Genomic DNA, 16,185 nt, shown 5'->3' with positions numbered 1-16,185 from the left:
AGACGGAAATACAAGGGATGAACTGAGTAACGTACGTCATTCACCCACGACAATGAGTCGCCGTTTGAACACAGGACGGATAAAAAGTGCGCGCTTTTCACTCCCGCGCCAAGCCACCTTGACTTAAAACACGCGTTGTGACATGACCCCAAAGATCAGGATGCAATTAACGAAATAAGTTTTCTAAACCACCCACTCCCCAATAGAATTTTTTTTTTAACTATCCCAGTCAATTTCACCATCGTGATAGTCATACTTTTTATTAAAATGTGTGTTTAGAGCGGATTTCCGAAGCTTCCCGAGATACGCATCGGCGCAACGTCACAGGAGTCAACATTGTATCGTGCCTTAGAAGTGATATTTGCATTTACACTCACGGTTTTTTATTAAAAAAAAGTCGTACAATTTAACTGAATCTGAAGAAAAGGATATAGGCAGTGGAGATCGTTCATTTCCTGTCCAGTCATATATGTTTGAGCCCATAATACAACACCAAACGTCACAAGATAACCAGGAAATGACTAAAACATGCCGAAGCTTCTTGGCGATGATGATGAAAACGAGAAGTCTGACCATAGTAGTGATGAAAGTGGGGAGGAACAGGATCAGGAAGAGGAAAAACAAGGATACAGGGTAGAAAGAATAGGAAATATTGACTGGTATGCCTAAGGATGAGCTAGGCTTGGAAAAAAAAAAATCTTATTCTTAGTGTAAGCTGCTAAGCACATTGTGTGAATCTGCACAGATTATGAATATTTATTAAAATGCGCTGCACCAAGAACGAATTCATAATTGGGCGCATAAATCGGCAGGCAAGACCACATTTCCCAATTTCAATTAATTTATTATTTTCCAAGTGCTGTGGGGGCTCCCAAGCACTCTTAGTTTGCTTATGTCTTGGGCTGGTACTGTAATTACCAGGGGTGGGGAACCTTTTTCTGCATGAAGGCCACCTTACAATTCATCGTCCCACATAGAAGCCGCACTGAACAATTTTTTTTTTCAATTATCTTATCCCTTTTTATGATAAATAATATGCTTTTTAAATAATAGGTAATATAATTTTTTAAATAATATGTATATCAAAGGCCGCACTTGATGGCCCGGAAGGCTGCAGGTTCCCCACCTCTGGTATATACCAAGGGATTTCCCCTATTATAAGAGAGGTAGCCAAATAAAAAAACACCTATTCACTCCCATCCACCTTTTCCTCCCTCTGATCCTAGCTCCTCATAGATGAAGGGTTATCACTATATCCTGTCCACTCCCCTGGGTCAGAAGCAATGCAACAGGACATGCTACATCCACAGCAATGCCACTTCACTTATTTGGTGACTCCCCTCTTTTCCCCTCATGCAGAAAGTAGAGATGATAGGGAGAAATCCCTTTGGGATGTGTCAAAATATCATTTACACACAACTACTTCTTGCTCCCCACTTCCTTTCCTTGCATCACAGTACCAACTGTATATCACAAAAGAATGTACTACAATGAATGAAAATTTGGACATATCTGTATTTGCACAAATCAAAAACTTATTTATTTCAATTTTGTATTTATTAAAAAAATTAAAGCTATCAATTCATGCTTTTCAGAATTTTTTTCCACAAATATGAACATGATTTGTATGATCACAATATGTTAGTATGAAGTAGCAGATTGTAGCAGTGAAATAGTGGGGGCTGCAAATATCTATGACACTGTCAATATACACATTATTTCAGGATGCTTCTGCCTTTGTATCTCTACAGACAACAGTGTGGGGAATGCTGTGCTTTTTGTTGTCACAAACATTTGCAGTTCCCCATTTCATACCACATTAGGTGACTACTATTGGTATAGATGAGAGGTATCCATCACTTAGTGGTAACAAGATTTAAATCTCAACATTGTTGAGTTACAAATCCTATCATGTGCTCCTGAGATTTACATTGGGTCTGAGAATAAGAGCTGCCCACAATGTAGTTGTTGTTGTTGCTGCTGCTGTGGATTGAAGTTTACCAGCACCTCTACCTTCTGTCCACAATGTCTTTACAGCATTTTACACCAATGACATCTTATTTGATACCAGAATAATTTTGTTAACCACAGGACTGTGCTCACTGCTGAAGACTTCTTGTTATTGCATTGTAGTTCTCACAAATGTTTCTACATCCTAAACATATGCCATGTCAGAAAATTTCCAGCTATACCCTACTCCATCCAATTTGAACCACTCTCGTAGAAAACAAAGTTGAAAATAATATACAGAATTTTTGGTTAAATAATTAAATAAGATTAATAAATTATCAACTTAACCCATAGTGTTTAATATAATACTGTCATTGTGTAATTAACTTTTTTCTTACAAGAGCACCTTATAATCTCATTTACTATAAAAGATGCAACTTTGTATAAAAAAAAGGCACCCTGTGCTTCCAGTACACTACAGATAACCTCCACCTTGCCCGACTCTTGAATTAAAAAAATTGTGTTTAATTAAACATATTACTATTATTCTCCAAATCCATAAATGCTCAAAAGACTCCCATAACTTTTGCCAAAAAATTTCTTGTATATCTTACTCAGAATTACTCATTATCCTGCTTCTCTCAATTAACACAGACACAAATGGCTTACTATCTATATTTAACAAATTGATCCCTCTAAATTTGCATTGTGTACCCCTTTTTCCTTTGTGTATGGTGGGAGGATTTGCAGATATATGGGACTGCAGGAAATCTGTTAAGGGCAGTCAAGAGTTTTTACAGGAATAGTAGAACCTGTTAGAATGGAAAATGGAGAGAGCGAGTGGTTTGATGTAAAGGAGGGCCTGCATCAAGGCTGTGTGATGTCACCATGGCTGTTCAATGTATACATGGACAGGGTGGTGTAGGAGGGTCATCCCTGCATCTCACCCACTGCCCTGGGACAGAAGCAATGCAGCAAGACACAGCAAGGCCACTTCATTTAATGAGGGACTCCCCCTTTCTGTCCCCACATGCAGTAACATTGAAGATGGAGAAATCCCTTCGGGCCACATCAAAATATCATTCACACATAACCACTCCCTAACCCCCATACCCTACCCATTTCCTTCCATGCATCATAGTATCATCCATACAGCCATTCTCCATTCACCCCTATCTTCTGTCTTCTCCCTTCCTTCCTCAATGCCCCTTTTACCCCATCCATCCATCTCATCCTTGATTGTCCCCTCATGTTCACTCCATCCACCTCTGCCTTCCACACTTTATATAATGAAGTGATGGGGATAAACCAGGTTTGGATGTTGGGCCCTGTTGTGGAGGTGCTGTATCTTGCTGCACTGTGGCTGGGCCCAGGGATGACCTTTCATCCATAAGGAACAGCGAATGGGTTTTTGGATGGGTGGGTATATCCTCTGATTTGGGCATCACCCTTATTAGAGGTAAATGTATCTATGTATTATTATTCACACCATCTTTTGTAATTTTGTTTTTCTGCTTAACAGTTGTTCCCTTGTATCTAAATCACCCTTCATTCCATCAGCCTATCTCTTATTCTTCTTAATCATCTAAAAACAAAATAATGTATGTTTGCCATATATATAAATGACATGGATTAAGGAGTAAAGTGTTATATGAATTTTTTTATGACGCAAAAATACTAAAGAAAGTAAGAACAGAGGAGGATTGTGAATCATTACAGTTAGATCTGGACAAAATCTGGAAATGGACTCAAAAGTGGGAAGTGAACTTCAATATCAAGAAATGTAGTATAATGGAGTTTGGAAAAAGTAAAAGAATATCAAGAAATTATAAAATTGGTGAAGAAGTTAAAAAAGTGAACTCAGAAAGAGACCTTGGAGTAATAATCAGCAAAGACATGACACTGGACAAACATATCAATAAAATAGTCGGAGAAACCTTCAACCTATTAAGGTAAAGTGTTACATCCTGGGCAGCTGTTCACAATGCGGTCATCCAGCCTCTTCTGGTAGCTTAGAAGTGCCGGGTGGTGGCCGCACCGCAGTCTGGCCAGGTGGACTCTGTCCTTCTGTGGGAGAGAGGATTCAGAAGGGTGGATATCAGGGGGTCTGGCATGTAGCAGTGTGTTGTCTTTCAGTGTGTTAATGGAGCGGTGAGTGATATGATTATGAATATGTTTCCGGAGGCTGGTATTTGGTGGTTGTGGAGGAAGAGAAGAGAGTATCTGTGTGTAATAAAGGTCTTTGGGTGTTGTTTTAATGTAACAGGATGTAACACTTCACCCCATATCATACAACACATAATGGAAGACTGCATTATACTCAATCATGCACGCAAACAACACAACATACACTCTATAAAGGATTTGTGGAAAAACCCAGTTTCGGCTGTGCCTTTCCTTGGGGAGACGGGACTGCTCGGACAGACAGTCTAGGGAACGACAACAACAGCAACAACCTATTAAGGTCAATGAAAGTGGCATTTGACTACCTGGATGAGGAAATAATTAAAAAAAATAGTAGTTACACTAACAAGACCAAAACTGGAGTATGCAGCAACACTATGGACACCCAGTACTAAAAAGAATATAAAGAAATTAGAAAGAATACAAAGAGCAACAACAAAGTTGGCACCAACTCTCCAAATTAACATACAAAGATTGTCCAAATTGGCATTACCAACTCTGGGACAAAGAGAAAGAGATCTGCTGACTAATTATAGAATCATGAAATGAATGGAAATCCTAGATAGGAATGATTTACTAAAATGGAACAATGTAAAAACAAGAGGACATGAAAAAAAAAAAAAAAAAAAAAAAAAAATAGCACCCCACTTAGAGTGCTGGATACCTGGAATAATTTAGATAAAGAAAGTGTGTGCAAACACTGTTCAAGATTTTAAGAAAAAACTTGATGCTGAAAGATACAAAGACGGGTCACCATGAGCATAGCTCCCTTCCCGTACAACTAGGTAAATTTAAGACAGCACAAGATCATTAACAATAATTTGTTTTCATGTGTATCTAACTCTTCAAAGTTTCACTGTTATTGTTGACTGTCTTTGTGTTACATCTGAATACTATTTGTTTCCCTCAAATTCTGTGTTGAAATGAGGGTGGATTTTATGTACTCTAAGATATGGTATTGTTTTACGACAACTGACTGCCTTCCTTTTTTTGACAACACTGATCAGAACTTGGATTTGTAAGTTTCCTGATGTTAAATCCAATCATAATTAACATCATACTATAGGCTCTTTTCCAGGGTGGTCAACCCAAAGCACACACACCCTTTCCCAGAGTGGTTAACTCAAAGCACACACCTGTATCATACACAAAACCCACTTGACTTCATCCTCTCATTTCAGCATCTTGGGGATGAAGGGTTGCTTCAAGTCCTCATCACACTGGTTGGGCCAAAGGCAATACAACAAGGCACAGTTTTTCCAAATAAAGGCCCAACAGCTGCAACAGGTTTACCGCACTGTTCATCTCCGAGAAGAAACCCACAACTCCTCGGTAGCTGACAATTCTTCAGGTCCTCTCATAGGAAGAAATGTTGGACTGGTGGACATATTGTAGTAGTAGGAGCCTGTTTCTAAGCCACCAGCTTACAGGAGGATGGAGATGGAGAGCAGTCAGTATTCCCTACATGAACAAGTGGTGGGGGAAAATAGTCTAAACTGACAATGACATCTTTGCCTGGTCCAGAGGCCCAAGTACCAGGTCCTTGGGATGGCACCTCCAGATGAAGATATGAACAAGTCCTGAAGATGGGCAACAGAGGCAGTTCACTGATGTTCATCTCACAGGACCACCACTGGCAAGTATCTATCATTGGTTCCTCTAATTACAGTTAGCACCAGCTAACATCAATCAAATTACAAACCGTAATAATTTACCAACCTCTCTAAATGACTGCTGGACCTAATTCCATCTATATTTTCATTCATATTTCATATATCCAGTTAAAACTATCATTTTGGTAGGATGGCAAGATAAAAGCACTAATGAGGTCTTATTATTAATCTTTAGTTCTATTTTCTATTTTCATCTATATACTGAAAGTCTTCTCGAGAAGTTCTCGGGCTTCTTGTGTGTGGACTTGTCCAATACCGACTGCAGGAGTTCCAAGGGAATCTCTCCCAACATATTTCAACTGAAACATCAAAGAAGTTGTCATAATTTGTAAAAGTTGCCTATAAGGTTTCAGGTATTGTATTTGTCAGCACATTTTCTTTTTCATATGATCCATTTCCATTCTGCAATAACATATGACACTGTCAAAATAACATGGGAAAATATCTTTTTACTTTACCTTTGTGGAACAAAGATTTTCAAACCTGGGTCTAACAAAGAACCAGGATCCCATATTTCTGTGCTCTTCCTGAGACCATACAAAGGCTGATGAAGAAAAAAGGTTTAAAATATAGTAAGAGATCCATATAAATATGCATATTGTTGCTCAGTAATAAAAATTAATACATACATACACCAAAGGCTTTTTAACCCCTTTTAAGGGAGGTAGCCAAAAAACAAAGGCATAATAGCCACTCCCACCCATTCCATAAAAATTAATAAATTAATTAAGAAGTAAATAGATACATAAATAAAAAAGGCACATGACAAAATACATGTTCCAAATTTTCTATATTAAAACTTACTTTTGGCATTTTTGTACTTGGCTAGTTCTTGATTAATATCATGAACAGGGAAAGGACAAAGACCTTCAACTCTAACCAGGGCAACATCTTTCAATCCCCTCTTCTCTCGTTCTGCTGCCAACGTGTAGTAATGCTTTCCACTTGTAAATACAACTTTCTTCACATTTTCAGGCGGAACCTCTTGATCACCTACACAGGAGAAATAAGGATTGTTAAGTCTTCATAATTAACAAAAAATTATTCTATTAACAATGGAATATGCATATCATTCAAAACATTAATGCATGATTCACCCAAAACTGGTTTAAAGTGGGTTCCCGGAGCCATGTCAGAAAGTGGTGATACAGCTGCCGGCAGTCTCAGTAAACCCTTAGGACCAGCCATGATTAGAGGCTTTCGATAATTACGAATCATCTGAAAAATAGCCATAAAACTGTAATGACTATCATTTATTTTAGATTATTTGTTTATTTGTTTTGTTATCATTTGTCCATTTGTTTATTATTATTTGTTTGATTCTCATTTATTATTAGTTATGTCAATTTATCATTATTTACTATTTACCTGTTTATTATCTAACTATACCTATGCATTTATTTATTTTATTTATTATTTACATTATTATTGTTTTTATTTATTCATTTATTTGTTTATCATTATTATGATTTTTTTTTCTTTTTAACAATTATGACCCGTCATCCAGGAGGTGCTAAGATAAGAGGGAGGGTGGAGGGTATTCAGGGATGGAATGGGTGGGAATGATTTTATGCCTTTTCCTTTTTGGCTACCTCCCTTGTAAGGGGGAAAAAGCCTTGGTATATGTATGTATGTATGATTTTTTTTTTGCATCCGACCTAGATATGGACCAAAAGGTCTCCTGTCGGCATGCTCCGCCTTTGTAATCCTTCGTAAATACACAATCAACAGAGCAATTCTTGAAAAATTCTATCTATTTATACCAAGCGCTTTTTCCCCCTTACCAGGGAGTAGCCAAAGTCAAAAGGCACATACCCACTCCCATTCACCACCCTTTCCTCTCATCTTAGCTCCTCATGGATGACAGGTCATCACCTGCATCTTGCCCATTGCCCTGGGTCAGAAGCAGTGCAGCAAGACACAGCACATCCACATCAAGGCAGCTTCAATTAATCAGTGAACCCCTCTCTATCCCCTCATGCATAAAAAAAGAGAAGACAGGGAGATAACCCTTTTGGCTGCAACAAAATATCATCCACACATAACCACACCCTCACCCTCCTCCCCATCCCCCACCCCCTCCCTTCCTTGCATCATGATATCATCTATGCACAACCATTTTCCACTCACCCCTATCTCCTGCCTCATCCCTTCTTTGCTCAACAGATTTCCCCTTTTTGCTGAACATCCCTTTCACCCCATCCATCCATCTCATCCTCTGTCATCCCCTCATGTTCATTCCATCCACCTCTGCCTTCCACACTTCTTTTACTAATCTTTTTCCATTCATTCTATGAAATCAAAATTTGAAATTGACTTGTTTAATGATTTCTTTGTTCCTAGATGTAATCATATTGCAAATCCTGGAACAACTGGATTTCCTACTGGAAAATAATGTCATACTAGTTATGAAAAAATGATAATAATAAATTATACAAAAAAATATAAATAAATACATAAATAAATTGTCCACTTTTGCGACCCACTCATTACACCAAATCACCTGTCTTCGCAGTAAGTGAAAATATTGAGCCGGAGTAGTCGGGAAAGCTATACTCCAATTAATGTCTTCACCATCTGGTCGATCCTCCTTGGAATCGCAATTTTGTAGGAAACGCTCAATATGTGATGATGAATGTTCAGGACCAGCACCATCATAGCCGTGAGGCAAAATCATGACCAGACCACTCTGCATCAGCCATTTAGCTGTAGAAAACATGAATTTCAAAAAATAGTTTGTCAAACTTAAGAGTATTTGGACCAGAATAACCTGTTTAAAATAATTTCAACATTTCAGTTTTTTTCTATACATATTATTACAATATAACTGAACTAATAATACATAGTAAGTACTCAATCCTTACTTTCGCCAGATGAAACAAAAGTGTCAATCATAATTTGTGCTCCATTGAAGAAATCACCAAATTGAGCTTCCCATATACAGAGCCTCTGGGGGTGTTCCACAGACATTCCATACTCAAAACCAAGGACAGCTTCTTCACTAAGGATACTGTTGACCACCTCCAAGTGTGTTTTTTGATCAGGCACCATATCATTTAGTGGAATGATAACATCGTCAGTTTCTTGGTTGACCAACATGCAATGGCGCTGTGAGAAAGTTCCTCGCCCCACATCCTGGCCACTAATTCTAACATTATACCCTGAAACAAAGTAAATTTTAAACTTCAAAATTGATATAACGAAACATATAAGTACATACATACATGCATATACCAAAGGCTTTTTCCCCTTATAAGGGAGGTAGCCAAAAAACAAAGGCATAAAAACCACTCCCACCCATTCCATCTCTATCACACTCCACTCCCCTCCACCCTCTTCCTTCCCTCTTATCTTGGCACCTCCTGGATGACGGGCCATCCCTGCATCTTGTCCACTGCCCTGGGTCAGAAGCAGTGTCGCAAGAAACAGCACATACACATATAAGTAATCACATGAAAAATATTTATCTATTCATACCAAAGGCTTCCTCCCCCTACAAGGGATGTAGACTGCCAAGGCATGCACCCACCCTCCACGTCCATTTGTTTCCCTCTAATTGTAATGACAATAAATACATACATATACATACCAACAGCTTTTTCCCCCTTACAAGGGAGGTAGCCAAAAAACAGTCATAAAATTCACTCCCACTCATTTCATCCCCACACACTCCACTTCCATTCACCCCCCTCCCTTTCTCTTATCTTGGCTCCTCCTGGATGATGGGTCATCCCTGCATCTCACCCAGAGGTAGCCAAAAAACAAAGTCATAAAATCCACTCCCACCCATTCCATCCCCACTTACTCCACTTCACCCCTTCTCCCTCCCTTTTATTTTGGCTCCTCCTGGATGACGGGCCATCCCTGCATCTCGCCCACTGCCAGAGGCAATGTAGCAAGACACACGATAATAAACAAACAAGTCTTACCTTCATGGAGAAGAGAACCCATAGCCACAGCTTCTGCCGTGGCCCAGTCTAACTTGGTTCCTTCAGACAACTTCTTTATACGAGCTTCAACATGAGACCTCTTCAAGGTTGGATGAATTTTCTATGAACACAAAGAAGAAAATCAATAATCCATATTTTTTTTATTTTTTGTTACAAGAGCTGCTTCTTAGCTTGATTTTGCAATAAAGAATTTATATATGTACTTTAGGCACTTTCCCATTTGTGAGAGGTGGTTTAGTCAAAGCATATACCAACATACAAACAAAATCCATTCAACTAACTCATCCATCTTAGCACCTTGGAGATAAAGGATCACTTTGTCATCTATCACATTACTTGAGTCAAAAGCAACCCTGCAAGATATAGTTCTTCCACAGTGGATCCTGATAGATGGAGCTGGTCAACCCCCCACCACCATCACCACCACCACTTCATAATACACAAAAAAAAAAAGAAAAAAGAAAAAAAAAAAAAATATATATATATATATATATATATATATATATATATATATATATATATATACTGTATATATAATAATAATAATAAAATAAATAAATGAATAAATAGAAAAAAATTATATGTAAATAAATAAATAAAAACATAATACTAATAATAAAAAAATAAAAAAATAAATAAATAAATAAATAAAAATAAAATAAAATCAGGTCACAACATTCTTTTACCCATTTACAATTTCTCTCTTCTGTACTCTTCCCTAGTTGACATACATTCCATATCTATCACATCAGTGAAATTCCTTCACTTCTCTAAGGACTCCAACTCTTTATTTCCCATGTTCCTGTGTCAGGCGAATAAAAATGTTGCCATTCCATCTATCCTCCATCCCTCTCTTAATTTTCCTCTTCAGTTCACTCCATCCACTTCCACTTTCCACATTCTTTGCTCATTCATTCTATCCACATGCTCCAACCACCTCGGTACTCTATGATTACTCAAAAAAAAATTGAACAATGAAGCATATTTATATATTTATCTCCTCCATATAATCTCACAATCAGATATAATATTTTCATACTTACAAAATCTTCTGGGAATTCAACGGATTTTGCTCCAATATATTTCATAGTTTCAATATCAACTCCAGTGTCCCAGACTTCTATACTAGAGGGTGAGTCTACTAATCCTGCCCAGCTGCCTTTGAGGTGTGATGCCTGAAACAGATAATTTTTGGAACAAGTAAAAAAAAAATATATATATATACATATATATATATATAATAATAATAATAATAATAAATAAAATAAATAAATAAGTAAATAAAAAATAAATGAACAAAACATAAAGTAAATATATATACATCAGAGGCTATTTATAAAAGGGATGGCCAAATCAAAGAACACACCTATATGCACAAAAACTCATACAACTGCCTCTCCCATTGAAGCACCACTGAGAAAAAAGGTCCACATTCCCCCATCACACTGCTCGAGTCAAAAAACAATGCAGCAATGCACAGCTCTTCCTAGGCAGGGTCCAACAGCTGGCCCTAGTTTGCCTCCATCACTTCATAGTATGATGACCCTCCAACCTTCATTTACTCTATCTATATACCAAGTTTTGGCTACCTCTCTTGTAAGGGGGAAAAAGCCTGTGGTATATGTATGTATATACCAAGAGGTTTTTCCTTCTTACAAGGGAGGTAGTCAAAGTCAAAGATATAAATCCACTCCCACCCATTTCATCCCCACATACTCCAATCCCATTCATCATCCCTTCCTTTCTTCTTGGCTCCTCCTGGTTGACAGGTCATCCCTGCACCTTGTCCATTGCCCTGGGTCAGAAACAATGCAGCAAGACATAGCACATCCACAGCAAGGCCACTTCATTTAATCTGTGATCCCCACTCTCTGTCCTCTCATGCAGAAAAAGAGAAGACAGAGAGAAATCCTTTCAGGCTGCGTCAAACTATCCTTCACACATAATCCCTCCCTAACCCCAGCCCCTACCCACTCCCTTTCCATGCATAACAGCATCATCCATACACAATCATTCTGCACTCACCCCTATCTTGTCTTCTCCCTTCCTTCCTCAACAGACATTCCCCTCTTTCCCAATGCCCCTTTTACCCCATCCATCCATCTCATCCTTGGTTGCCCCCTCATGTTCACTCCCTCCACCTCTGCCTTCCACACCTCTTTTACTAATCTTTCTTCATTCATTCTTTTCATGTGTCCAAACCATCCCAATACTCTTTTATCATTCCCATCTTCAAACTCCCTTTCCTACCCTGCTCTCCTCCTCACCTTCTTGTTTCTCACTCTATCCAGCCTAATAACCCCTACTTTACATTTAAACTCTTCCTCTTATGTTACATTTATATATAATTTATAATATAAAATGGTTCTTGCTTTAAACATGTACCACTGATATCAGAGAAAAAGAAACATTATGTTACTAAACCACACTGGATAAATCACCTTGGGTGTATAGCTGTCCAAAAGACTAAACTGTTCATTCAACTCTTTCATGTATCCTGCATTTTCATTTCTAACATCGTCCTGACTCATGACTCCTTCTTCTACCAATTTATCAGCATAACTATCAGGAACACTCCTGGTTATGGAGAAAGAAAAAATAGCGTTGGTAAACATGGTTTTTCACCTCGGTGGCTAAAGCACTAAACACCAAAGAATACTTTCTTATATATTCAAATGCAAGACAGACATCAGAGAGAATAAATATCCTCTCCTCCAAGTTGAGGTTATCTATGGACCAGGCTAAAGATCTCTACCAGTTTTGATTATCTTTCTTCAATTTTTTCACATAAAGAGAGGTGACTGTCAGTGACTGCTTCCATTTTCTTCCAATAGCCAACATAAAAACAAATTTACACTAATATTGTACAATGTTGATGAAGTACAATGTTTCTTCTTGAAAAGATCTATGGAGGGGCGGCCTAAAGACCTGCCAAGGCTAAGACTGTTTCCGGTATGCCATACATCATGATTTACTACTAGCCATTCTGCCAATTTTATTTTATTTCTCACTCTATATATAGTAAAGAAAGATGTGTTGTACAATGAATATCACTTTTTTGGATTATAACAATGATTTGAATGAATTTTATGACACATGACGACAGTGCTTTTTCCCCATGTTGGCACACCGTACTACGGTGTCACAGGTGGAATTGTGTATAATCATTGTTATGTATAAAAAACAAAAAAAAAGAGAGAAACAGAGAGAGGCATGTACTAAGGATGATTTGGCACAATGTATGAATGGACTCCTTGGAGCGCACAGACTGTGGTAAACTGAGAGGGAGGAAGAGGAGGAGGTGGTAGGCAAGAAGTGGGCAATGAAGAGTTAAGGAGGAGGGAGATATAGAAGTGGTCAAGGAGGAAGAGAAGATAAAGAAGTGGGCAATGAAGTGGCAAGAAGGACAAGGAGGAAGAGGAGAAAATTGGAGGAAAAAAAAAAAAAAAGACAAGGATGATGATGATGAGGAAGAGGATAGAGAGGAGTAGGATGGTAAGGGAGAGGTGGAGGAGGAGGAAAAAGAGAGAGAGGGAGTAGTTGTCAACTTTTGTGGAGAAAAACAAAAGAGCTATCTCTGGGTGAAGGTGAAGGTACTGACGAGCTTTGGAGATGGTAAATAGGAAGAAGATTCCCTCCAATGTCCATCCTGCAGAACCTGTCTATCCAGTCCCCAATCTCTGGTTCCCCATTACTCTTACTAGCAAATCTAATTGTATTTCACAATTCAATAATATAAGTTACTTACTTCTTGGCTTCAATGTTTTTATACATCAGTGGATTTGTGAAGCGAGGTTCATCTAACTCGTTGTGTCCCCAGCGCCTCCAGCAAAGCAGGTCGACGAAAACATCCCTTCTGAATTTGCGTTGGTAGTCCACTGCCAGTTTAGTTGCCTTCATCACTGCCTTTACCAGTCAGAAGTAGAATTCATAAATTACTGCAACTTCAGACTGACATACGTATATTCCAAAGGCTTTTTTCCTCCTTATAAGGGAGGTCTAACAATATTCCCCAATTTTTTTTTCCAACTCAAACCACACAAAAATGATCTTTTGATATGAAATGATTCTATTCACATGAAAGGTCTTCCACAGTGATGAAAAGAATTGTCTAACATTGTTCACAACAAAATTCATGAAGTCTGCCATTATAATGACAAGTTAAAAAAAAAAAAAAAAAAAAAAAAAAAAAAAAAAAATTCTTGTCCAACAAAACTTGGATTAGATTCCTGCATTATAAGGTCCTTAAACCATCACGTGATGTGATTAAAAATCAAATTAATCAAAAGTTTGTACTAACACTACATCAAAACCTAAAACAAGGTTCCATACTTTAGATTTTATTTTGTTTAATGACTGATAATTCTATTCATTTGAGGGGGAGACCTTAAAATGAAGGTTGTCTTGTTTCCTCACAGCCCTTTTGTTTATCGCAACTTATTTTGAAACAGTTACACAATAAATGAAAACCCATACAGTCTCTGCTACAATGAAAATCAATCTATCCATTACCACTACAAAGAAAAGAAAAACAGGATGCAATCACCTCTGGCTGATCCCCATTCACATGAATGATGGGAAATGAACACATCTTGGCAATATCTGTACAGTATAAGGAAGACCTAGTGTTCTCACTAGGAGCAGTATATCCAACCTGGAAGAAGAAAATAAATGTTCAGAGCTCTTCATTCTTACATACATACATATACCAAAGGCTTTTTCCCCCTACATGGGGGGTAGAAAAAAAAAAAAAAAAAAAAGGCATAGAAACCACTCCCACCCATTCCATTTCCTATATATTCCACTTCCCTTCACCCTCCCTCCTATCTTGGCACCTCCTGGATGACGGGTCATTCCTGCATCCTGTCCACTGCCCTGGGTCAGAAGCAGTGTCGCAAGATACAGCACATCCACAGTAAGGCAGCTTCATAAATTCGATGACCCCCCCCTCTCCGTCCCCTCATGCAAAAAAGGAGAAGACAGGGAGAAATCCCTTCGGGCTGCGTCATTTTTTTTTTTTTTCATACATACTTCCTCACCCCCCATCCCTCACCCACTCCCCCTCATGCATCACAGTATCATCTATACACAACCCCTCTCCATTCACCCCTATCTTCTGTCCTCTCCCGTCCTTCCTCCACAGACATTCCTCTCTTTTGTAATGCCCTTTTCACCCCATCCATCCATCTCATCCTAGGATGCCACCTCATATTCACTCCTTCCACCTCTGCCTTCCACACTTCTTTTACTAGTATTTCTTCACTCATTCTTTCCATGTGTTCAAACCATCCTAATACCCTTTCATTAACCCTATCTCCCAGCTCCCTCTCCACCCCTGTTCTCCTTCTCACCTCCTCATTTCTCACTCTATCTAGCTTAGTAACCCTTATCATACTTCTCAGACATTTCATCTCGAACACATTCAAACTCATTCTCTCTTCCTCTCTCATGTTCCATGTTTCTGCCCCATACAATGCTGTTGGCACAATCACTCCTTCATATAACCTCCTCTTAGCATCCATTCCCAGATGTCTATTTCTCATTACACTTTTCAATCCACCAAGGCATTTACTCGCTTCTCTCAATCTACATTCTACCTCCACCCCCACTCCTCCCTTTCCTGCCACATTTGCACCAAGTATCTAAAACTATCCATTTCCTCCAGTCTTTCACCCTTAATGCTCACCTCCAGCCTGCTGTCACTCTCTCCCCTTGTACATCTCATCACCTTACTTTTACCCACATTTATCTTCAGCTTCCTTCTTTCACACACCTTCTCAAACTCTGTCACTAACTTCCTCAACCCCTCCTCTGATCCTGCTACAAGCGCAGTGTCGTCAGCAAACAACAGCTGGCTCACCTCCCACTTTTCTCCATTTTCTTTAATCATCTCCAACACCTGACCCACTACCTTTGCATTCACCTCTCGCACCACCCCATCCATGTAAAGATTGAACAGCCAGGGCGACATGACACATCCCTGACAAAGTCCCACCTTTACCTCAAACTATTCACTCTCTCCATTTCTAATCCTAACACAAGCTCTACTACTCTAGTAAAAACTCTTGACTGCTCTTAACAGCTTTCCTCCTATCCCATATATCTGCAGTACCTCCCACAGTGCCTTCCTGTCTACTCTGTCATAAGCCTTTTCGAGATCCATAAAAGACCAAAAAACATCATTACCCTTTCCTATAACTTTCTCACATATCTGTCTTACCACAAAGATCTGATCTACACAACCCCTACCTGTCCTAAACCCACACTGTTCCTCACCAATTACTCCCTCTGTTCCTCTCCTAATCCTCTCAATCAAGACCCTCCCATAAGCCTTCCCAACTACACTTAACAAGCTGATCCCTCTGAAACTACTACATTCACACTTGTCACCCTTTCCCTTGTAAAGTGGAACTATACAGGCACTCCTT

The 16,185-nt window shown here is 38.8% G+C and overlaps 2 protein-coding genes across 2 annotated transcripts in view; both read right to left on the bottom strand.

Annotated features, from left to right (window-relative positions):
* LOC143039580 (UDP-glycosyltransferase UGT5-like) overlaps positions 1-5,992 on the bottom strand; it is a 21,826-nt gene extending 15,834 nt beyond the window's left edge. Inside the window, exon 1 of the transcript XR_012967652.1 lies at positions 5,854-5,992. The gene's annotated coding sequence lies outside the window, so the exon portion shown is untranslated. The remainder of the gene's footprint in view (positions 1-5,853) is intronic.
* Positions 1,536-16,185, bottom strand: part of LOC143039579 (2-oxoadipate dehydrogenase complex component E1) — a 30,362-nt gene continuing 15,712 nt past the window's right edge. The window contains exons 8-18 of the mRNA XM_076209809.1: positions 14,304-14,411; positions 13,506-13,663; positions 12,199-12,334; positions 10,801-10,932; positions 9,737-9,857; positions 8,672-8,968; positions 8,311-8,513; positions 6,905-7,025; positions 6,612-6,800; positions 6,266-6,351; positions 1,536-6,106 (exon numbers count right to left, since the gene is read on the bottom strand). Of these exons, the coding sequence (XP_076065924.1) occupies positions 6,002-6,106; positions 6,266-6,351; positions 6,612-6,800; positions 6,905-7,025; positions 8,311-8,513; positions 8,672-8,968; positions 9,737-9,857; positions 10,801-10,932; positions 12,199-12,334; positions 13,506-13,663; positions 14,304-14,411 (1,656 nt within the window). The 3' untranslated portion in view covers positions 1,536-6,001. The remainder of the gene's footprint in view (positions 6,107-6,265; positions 6,352-6,611; positions 6,801-6,904; positions 7,026-8,310; positions 8,514-8,671; positions 8,969-9,736; positions 9,858-10,800; positions 10,933-12,198; positions 12,335-13,505; positions 13,664-14,303; positions 14,412-16,185) is intronic.

The sequence above is a fragment of the Oratosquilla oratoria genome, chromosome 26, assembly GCF_046742065.1.
Source record: "Oratosquilla oratoria isolate Oo_2021 chromosome 26, ASM4674206v1, whole genome shotgun sequence".
In the NCBI taxonomy this organism is placed as follows: Eukaryota; Metazoa; Arthropoda; class Malacostraca; order Stomatopoda; family Squillidae; genus Oratosquilla; species Oratosquilla oratoria.
This window is presented reverse-complemented; position numbering and strand designations above follow the sequence as displayed.